Here is an 8,255-nt window from a genome sequence, read left to right as displayed (position 1 = left end):
TGCCTACTTATAGTTTCCCCTAAACATGGAAATCGTTCCTAAATCATCCTATTGCATTGTCCATGTGCAATCGTGTTTAAAAACATCGTGACCATTTCTTCAATTCCTACATACTTAGACTTTCGTAAACCATGTTCCTCTAATCTAGTACATAAGAGGTGGAAAATATGTTTATCCACTCTAAACATTTTAGTACATTGATCATCATGCCCCGACATAATGCCTTGTACCCATAAGTTTCCTATCTGCCTACTAGCTCTGCAGGGTTGTTTAAACATATACATTTCACAATAATGACCAACCAATGCACCCACTGCTTTATATTGTGTTAATTCATCATTAATCATAGATAACTGTGTTGAATGGTTATCTTCATTCCACCATGAATCGTTATTCCAATTCTATAACGTATCTTTATTCCATGGTGAATTGTCATTCCAATTAGTCATTTTTGGAATTAACCCTATATATGTTTAAACAACAAAGTGTAAGCATTATAAGGACTAAACAAAACAAAGTGTAAATAATTTTCATACTGCAAATAGTAAAACCAAACATATAAATGAGAAGTGGAAATTAGCATACATATATTACATAGTCATTAATAAAGTTCCTACAACAGGCCACATCAGTTCAGGTTAAAACAGCAATCAGTTCAAGTTAACAAGTGCAATAAAAATAGTGAAACAACTAAGTCCTAAACTAAATCCTAAGTTGCAGGTCCCTTCCATGTCTCTGGCTCTTGTGATGCCAGTATCAACCACGCCAACAACTTGCTTCTACCATGCATAAACCCTAAATAGGCTCGCCTAGCCCACCTCAACCGTGTAAGCATCTTGGCATATGCATAATATAGTTGATTGTCACCATTAAGCTCCTTAAGGCTAGCCAAGTATGCCAAAACCTTGTCAACTAGTTGGGGATCTTCAACCAATGTTATTGCTCGCTTGTCAAAAGCAGTTGCTATAACATTAAGGCTATCAGAAATTTTAGTAGATGCAGTAACTTTTTTCTTCTTCTTTGCATCAGACGTCTCACCCCTCTTCCTCTTTCCACAACTTCCTGATCCACTTGGTCCAATACTCACGGGGTTGTTTAAGTTGCAATCGGTGAAGTCATCTGTGACCCTTGTATTGGCTGTTAGGTCAACACCAAAATTTTCATCCTCACTATCCCCCGACCCTTCTTGTTGGTCTAGCCAGACTCTCTAAACATGTTCCTCCTCTTCTGTGTCAGGCTGTGGAGCAAATCCTGGCTGAGACTGCGAGGCTAATGGTGTGTACATATACTCTCCCAAAGGCACAACATCTTTGAATATTATTTTCATCAGATCTGATGCAAACATCAACCCCTAATGTCTAAATTTCTTGAAATTGGGGTCCACCTACATGAACATAATTAGGCATAATTAAGCGATGTCTAAACTGATATTCAAAATTAAAACTCAACCAATGCAAATAGTTACCAGTAATTTTTGTTGCCACCACTCATCGAAGGCTAGCATCCTATCTGTGGCTGCATCATAACCAATGCCATTCTCTCCAGACATTAGTTTTTCCCACAACTTCCAATCCTTTCTCAATACATCAAATCTATTCTTCAATTGCCTCCTGTCATACATTTTCTCATTCCTTTCCTGAAAATTCTTTTCAATTTTCCCCCAACCGGGCCTTGTAAACAATATTCCTTGTCTTTCCTTATGCACTATTTACTCGGCACAAACATTGATTAGAATTTTTGTCATGTATGATCCTATGTCGTTTTTTCCCTTCATTATCCATTTCTCTATGCCCTTTGATCGAGATAAGACTAACTGAATCAACTAAAGCCCTAAATATGTAATAATAAAAACCGTATTATGTAACACATATGTTGTAACTAAACAAACATATATATTATTTTCTTAATATTATTGCACATGTTCTTGTTGTCAAAACTCTGATTATTATTATGAAGTCATAAAATATTAATTAACACATTTTAATTGCATGAGCTGTTTAGTTTTCTTATTTAAAATTTTTTTAAATTGTAAATATAAAATCACAATGTCAATGTCCACTATTCTCTGGTGGTAATTGATTGTGAACATTTTAAAATTAAATTTTCAATATATCATATAAATTAAATTTGTTTATGTTAAATTAATTTTTTTTAATGAAAAACGTATCAAACCTAAACTGCATTACGTTGATTAATTTTTATCCCAATTTTACTGTTTACAAGTAAAATAAAAACCACTTCTATCTATGTTAATCCAAACAAACAACTTGTTATAGGTAATATGAATCTGTCATTAAAAATAGAAACATAATATAAACGAGAACACATTGTGCTATTTGTAAATTATGAACTCTTAATTTCAAATATGCATGCTGCCTACACAAAAAGTTATGTATTGTTTCTAAAAATGTCATTTGATTTTGCATATAAGTCATTTCTAATTAATTCAGACTTACTAACAAAAAAAAATCAGAAACATTAAATTTGTCAAAAAAAAAGTCAAATATTTTTTAATGTTACACTTATTCACTAGGCTAAACTTTAATACAGGTATATATGGAGAAGAAAATTGATCAATACTTAATATTCCTTAAAAGCATTAAATGTCTTGTTAAAAAGACAAAAATACATCTTTGAAAATCACCCCGTATATGGAACCGAAGGAGCAGCATATTACAGTGCCATTTTTCCACTGAATATCTATTATTAAATGTAATACAGTTTAGGTTTGATACATTTTTTAAATATTTGGCAGAACAAGCCTTTTTAATTTTGACATAGAATTTTTCCTACTTAATCGATAAGTTTTTGCCACTAATGGGAAAGTCTTTCTCATATGAAATTGCAAATTGAGGTTATTGGATTTACACCAATAGAAACCATAAATTTTGTATAGTTTACTTTCAAAATTCTAGCCGTATTGCAACCAAATGATCAGTACACACAAGCTCATATACACATATACACAATCACATATCCAGAATGATCATCACAGTATGACACCCTTCATATGCTCAATTATCGCGTCATGGCAATGAACTAAATTGAACATATCTCAGCACAATAGGAACACTACTATATTATATAATATTCAATCCATGATCTGAACATGCAATGAAAAACCACTGTAAATAAACAGATACAGAGGAAGGGGAAGGAGACGAGAGCCACTACCAATATTCCTAAAAATGTCAACTATCTAGGTAGATCCATTACCTCAACAGATAACATTAATCCACCTTAACAGCTCAGACAGGATGACCAAAAGCACGAAGGGGGGAAAAGGATTCACAGCACAACAGAAGAAATAGAGGACCATGAAAAACAGAAGGCAAAAAAAAAAAAAAAAGAACCACTGGTGACCAGCAAGAGGAGCACTCTTGACCCAGAAATGGTTTTAATTTTCAACTTTCCACCAGTGACCAAGGGTGATAGCAAATTCAAGCACAGGGGATTAAACCGAAAAAGCAACATAACAAAATTTAACTAGCCAACCTGTAACAGATCCAACCAACCAAATGCTGCCACAGGTAGATTTGACTGTGTATTACACTGAGAAGCCAAGATCTCTATGCACGACTCAAATGCACAGGCAGATGGCGGCAACCTCAGTTATAGACAGCAGGACTAGCTTGGACTTGTAATTAATGAGCAACATCCACCAGGCCATGCACACCTCACACCCAACAGTTAACCTCACAACGATGACGAGACGGAGCTTATGGTGACTAGTGATGGACCTTATCGGAGGTGACCAATGATGAACCTTCAGAGGCGAGCAAAGACGGGGCAAGGATGGGACTTCAAGGTTAAAAAAAGGGAACTGAGGCTCACGAGGGAATAATGCAGATGGAAGAGAAAAACAAAGGGAATAAATTCCCTGACATATGTTCAGAACAGTAATAAGCTCTTTTGATCGCTTCATAAGCTGCCTCCCAATAGCTTATTTCAATCATCGGCTCAAATGGCTTATTTTATGTTAAGCCCAATTGTAAAAAAGCTCTACTAAATGGACCAAAACTCCCATCGAGCTCACTTTTAATTTTAAGCTATGTTTGGGCTAGCAAACGCTTACCCAAACAGACAATTAGTCCCTTTGTTGTTTATGGTTGTTGTTGCATCCTGATTTTTAATCGATGATTTATATGTCTTTAAAATTAAATTGATTATGATCTTGAGGTGTATAAATGGTTGTTTGATGTTGGTAAGGATTGATGTTAAGTTAGAGGTTGTTTTGGGCTAGTGTTCTTGCTCTCTATGTAATTTACTGCGGTAACGGGTGTTGTTTGCCATAGTGAACATTACATAATAGAGGTGGTAACCCACAACGAATTGCAAGCAAACACACAAAAAGGGAAGTCAAGCCTCTATATTGTTTGTTAACATGTTAGAACTTGAATTTAAATGCCTTGGTGTTATTCATTGTAGTGAATGCTCAAAACACTGATAAATACTAGCATTAGAACATTAAAAAAAAAGAAATCAAAAGGAGAAAAGAGGAGAAACACGGGAACTCTGATAGGGTTAGAATTTTTGGTCATTCAGAAGTGATTTTGAGCTTTGAAACTTTTAAGTAAGTGATTCTAACATATTTTCTACCTTTCTCTCTTAGGTTTTTTAGATTTAGACACTACTATAAAATTATTAATATTTGATGGTTATTTTTCTCATATTTGATGTTTTAGAACCTTCAAATAAGAAGGCATCAAATATTCTCTTAATAGCATATTTGACAGTTTTGAACCGTCCAAGAATATTTGATGGTTATTAGTGAATAACCGTCAAATAATGTGACCTTATTTGACAGTTTTTGGTCAATAACTATAAAATAATATGACCTTATTTGACGGTTCTTTGTATATAACTATCAAATAAGGTTAACAAAGTATCAAATAAAGTGTTTTTTTTAAAATTATTTTATATAGTTATTTACAATTATTTGTTTCTATTTATTTTTTTTACTGCTAATATTTCTTATGATATACAAAATAAACATAGAAAATAACAAGAGAATAATATTAAACAAAACTCAAAATCCAATACATTACAAATAAACATCATACAATTTGATGGAAATTAATCACTTAAGTATTTCCATAAAAAAGAGCATTGTCTTGTACATTTTTTGAATCCTACTAGAAGTTCTATTAATAAAAAATTTCTAAAAACTAGTTCTTTGCTCAAATACCATAGTCTAACTCCACTCTTTCTTCTTTATATATACATCTATAATTGCAATATTCAGCATAAAAGTAGTGAATTATGCCTAAAGAAAAGCTTCTGATTGTCTAGTGAGCCATACCATAAGCTCTCTACTTGAATGCACACAACTCCTCCTTCTCTTAAAGCTCTCGATCTCGCTTCAGAAAACTCTGATTTGAATAGATCATATTCTCTAATTTGAGTAGATCATGATCAACCCCTGCACCATATATATATAATTAAGAGGTTAATTAATTACAAAAGCAAACAGGTATGTGCGTATATATATCAGACAAACAAGTAGCTGCATGTATATATACTTATTGGGTTGAAAGCGGCTACTATTAATGCATTTAGCTGGCCCTTTCAACTCATAGTCATAAGGGACAGTTGGAGCATGAAAAAATTCATTATAACACGATGCAGGCAATGAGAAAATCCCACTTCTCAGATAATTTCTTGTTGTAAAATTGAGCGAACAGAGCAATGATAATTATGATCATTCCAAGGAAAAGCCTAATGTTTCTCAATCTCACGTCTTCGACATAGCCATGACTCTTAACAATCTAAAAAAAGAAAATGAAGAGTGCAAAATCAAATTACTAAAATGAAAGAAGAATTCAAAGAATAAACATAATCAACTGATTAACATGGATGAGATTTAAAATGGAGAGAGAATGTTAGAGTTAAGTGGACCTCAAAGGCATACTTGTCGAGTAGCTTGTTGATGGAATAGAGATCTAAGAGATTGGCTTTCTTTGGAGATTTAGATGCCATTTCTGCCCCCTAAGATTCGTTCGAAGCAACTGAGAGCTGCAAGCATCATTGAAGTTAGGCGCCTTCAAGAGTTGCTGCAAGTATGCAAAACTTTGGCTTCAAAAACTGTAAGTGACGGTGTCACCTAAGCTTCTCCTTTTTCTCTATTGTTATACCCTAGAACCCCAAGATCTTCAAAATTCCCTCCCATGCCTTTCCCCAATCTACACTGAACAAGCATCAGACAAACTAGAGATTGTATCAAAGTAATGCAAGAACAAAGAGCAGGAGCAAAGTGTTGACAAAGAAAGAAGTAAAGGAAGTAGGGGATGAGGGTAGCGGCTGGAGTTGATGGAGCTCCAGATAAAAACGTAGCACCATCAGGAAAGAGAAGGAGCTTAGAAGTCGAGGGTGTAAAATATAAAGCTGTGAGAATGAATTTGACAATTTAAAAATAATAAGTGTTAAATTATTTTATGGTTATTAGATTCAACCGTCAAATAAGTGTTTTAAAGAATTTTTCATAACAAATATTTCACACTTCTATATTTAATCGTCAAGTATTTGTATATAATATTTGACAGTTCTAATAAATAACTGTCAAATAAGTGTTTTTTCAATTCTTGCCTCATCTTATTTGACGTTTTTCTTAATAACTGTCAAATATTAAGCGTCATATATAAGAAAACCTGTAGTAGTGAGAGTTTAAGGTTCTAGGGTTCTTTAGGGATTTGACTTCTTCTAAGATTTTGTGTATTGCCTTCCATTTCAAGGTCATGATGTGAAGGACTTGGTTTGTTATGGCGAACAATCTAAAACACAACATTACATATAAGTGCTGTAGTGAATGACCAAAATTTCAAATATGAAAGAGATTCACATAGGCCATCACTTTTAGGAGTTTTTAAGAGTTTTAATAGTAGGTTTTGTCTATTAGGGCAAACCCAGAGCCGTTTTCTTAGAATTCTCAAAACTCCATTGGTGATGGTAAGTGACTTCAGTCTTTTTTTTTTCCTTTTAACCTTTATTTTCTCTTCTCTTCTCACCTAGTTAGGGTTTTGAGTATCCTATTGGAAATTTTTTTATTAATCTCTTAACCCAATCCTATGTTTTATCTTAGAGTAACTCTAAACACTCGAAGGACATTTAAGTAATGATTCAGTTATCATAGCAATGACTGTTGAAATTCACATAACGTAAATTCTTATTTGTTTCTTCTACTAGGTCCTCTAATAGGGCCTTTGAATAAAATAGTAATCTTTAGGACAAGTTTTAAAGAATCTAGAATAGGAAAAATAAATCTAAATTTCAAAAATTGTTGGTCATATCTAGAGTTTAATTTGATATGACTAGTTGTTTGAAAAACTAGAATGTTTTGGAACTCTAAGACTGAAAAGAAGTCTTAAAATCATATTTTTAGAGCCCTCATTGGGTTTTCTCATGATCTGTATGTTTTGTCATAGTGAAGAACTGTATCATCATAGTGAAGCAGGCATTGAGGTCACCCCATTGGGACGTAGACCTCGCCACAACGAATAACCTTGTTTGTTATGGCCAAAAACCTAGAGTGTTGTTGTACGATATTGTTATGGTTTTACTATTTTGTTTAGATAAGATATATTATAATAACGCACATCGATATTGATATTTTACTATTATGGTTATATTTTGAGCTAAATCCTAATGTGTTGTATATGATGATAACAGGTAAGAATTGAGAAACCATTATCACAATGAAATTGTTATGTATTGAAAAAAAATGTTATGATTGTGAATATTGGTATAAAATGTAATAATAGAGAGATGTTATAATGGAGATGAATGATACAATCATGTGGTTTACCACCATAGAGCGCACTATAGTTAGTAATTTAGAAAGAGAAGTATACCCTCATATACGATTCTTTGAGAGTATCTTGCGATAGTATACTTTGAGGGTAGCATACTTGTTAGAATACTAGATAGTATACCTATTGGAGCAACATACCCATCTCATGGAGGAGCCCATGGCTCGTGTGTGCTTTATCGATTTGGTTGGTTCGCATTACACATGAAAAAAGTTTGTAGGAGTCACTAGTCATATGGTAAGACCTAGCCCATGGGTTCAAGTCGGTAGGTATAAGACAAGAATCAAACTTAAATTAATAATCAAGTTATTGGTTATGGCTTATTTGTCTATTGATATTTGATATTATTAACTGCTTTTGTTGTATAAGTCTATCATGAGTAATAGTTTTCTTAATTGTTAATCCCATCTGATACCTTTTAGAGGTACTAATAGTTGAGATGGGTAGGAG

At 33.3% G+C, this 8,255-nt stretch overlaps 1 protein-coding gene across 1 annotated transcript; it reads right to left on the bottom strand.

Moving 5' to 3' along the window:
- Positions 1-709: 709 nt before the first annotated feature.
- LOC114755657 (uncharacterized) lies at positions 710-1,621 on the bottom strand. Its single transcript, XM_028944520.1, has 2 exons — positions 1,466-1,621; positions 710-1,207 (listed from the first exon to the last, which is right to left on the bottom strand). Exons 1-2 carry the CDS (start codon positions 1,619-1,621, stop codon positions 710-712), a joined length of 654 nt encoding a protein of 217 aa, XP_028800353.1.
- Positions 1,622-8,255: the final 6,634 nt, after the last annotated feature.

The sequence above is a fragment of the Neltuma alba genome, unplaced genomic scaffold (genome assembly GCF_004799145.2).
Source record: "Neltuma alba isolate B1F8T4 unplaced genomic scaffold, ASM479914v2 tig00010309_pilon, whole genome shotgun sequence".
Taxonomy (NCBI): Eukaryota; Viridiplantae; Streptophyta; class Magnoliopsida; order Fabales; family Fabaceae; genus Neltuma; species Neltuma alba.
Note: the sequence above shows the minus strand (reverse complement) of the source record. Positions and strands in the feature narration are given on the sequence as shown.

What these genes read in the sequence shown, in the direction of transcription:
- LOC114755657 (XM_028944520.1), bottom strand. Translation starts at nt 1,621, where the DNA reads ATGTATGACAGGAGGCAATTGAAGAATAGATTTGATGTATTGAGAAAG. An exon ending in GGTGGCAACAAAAATTACTG is followed by an intron (nt 1,208 to 1,465) that starts GTAACTATTTGC and finishes GAACATGTTTAG; the next exon opens with AGAGTCTGGCTAGACCAACA.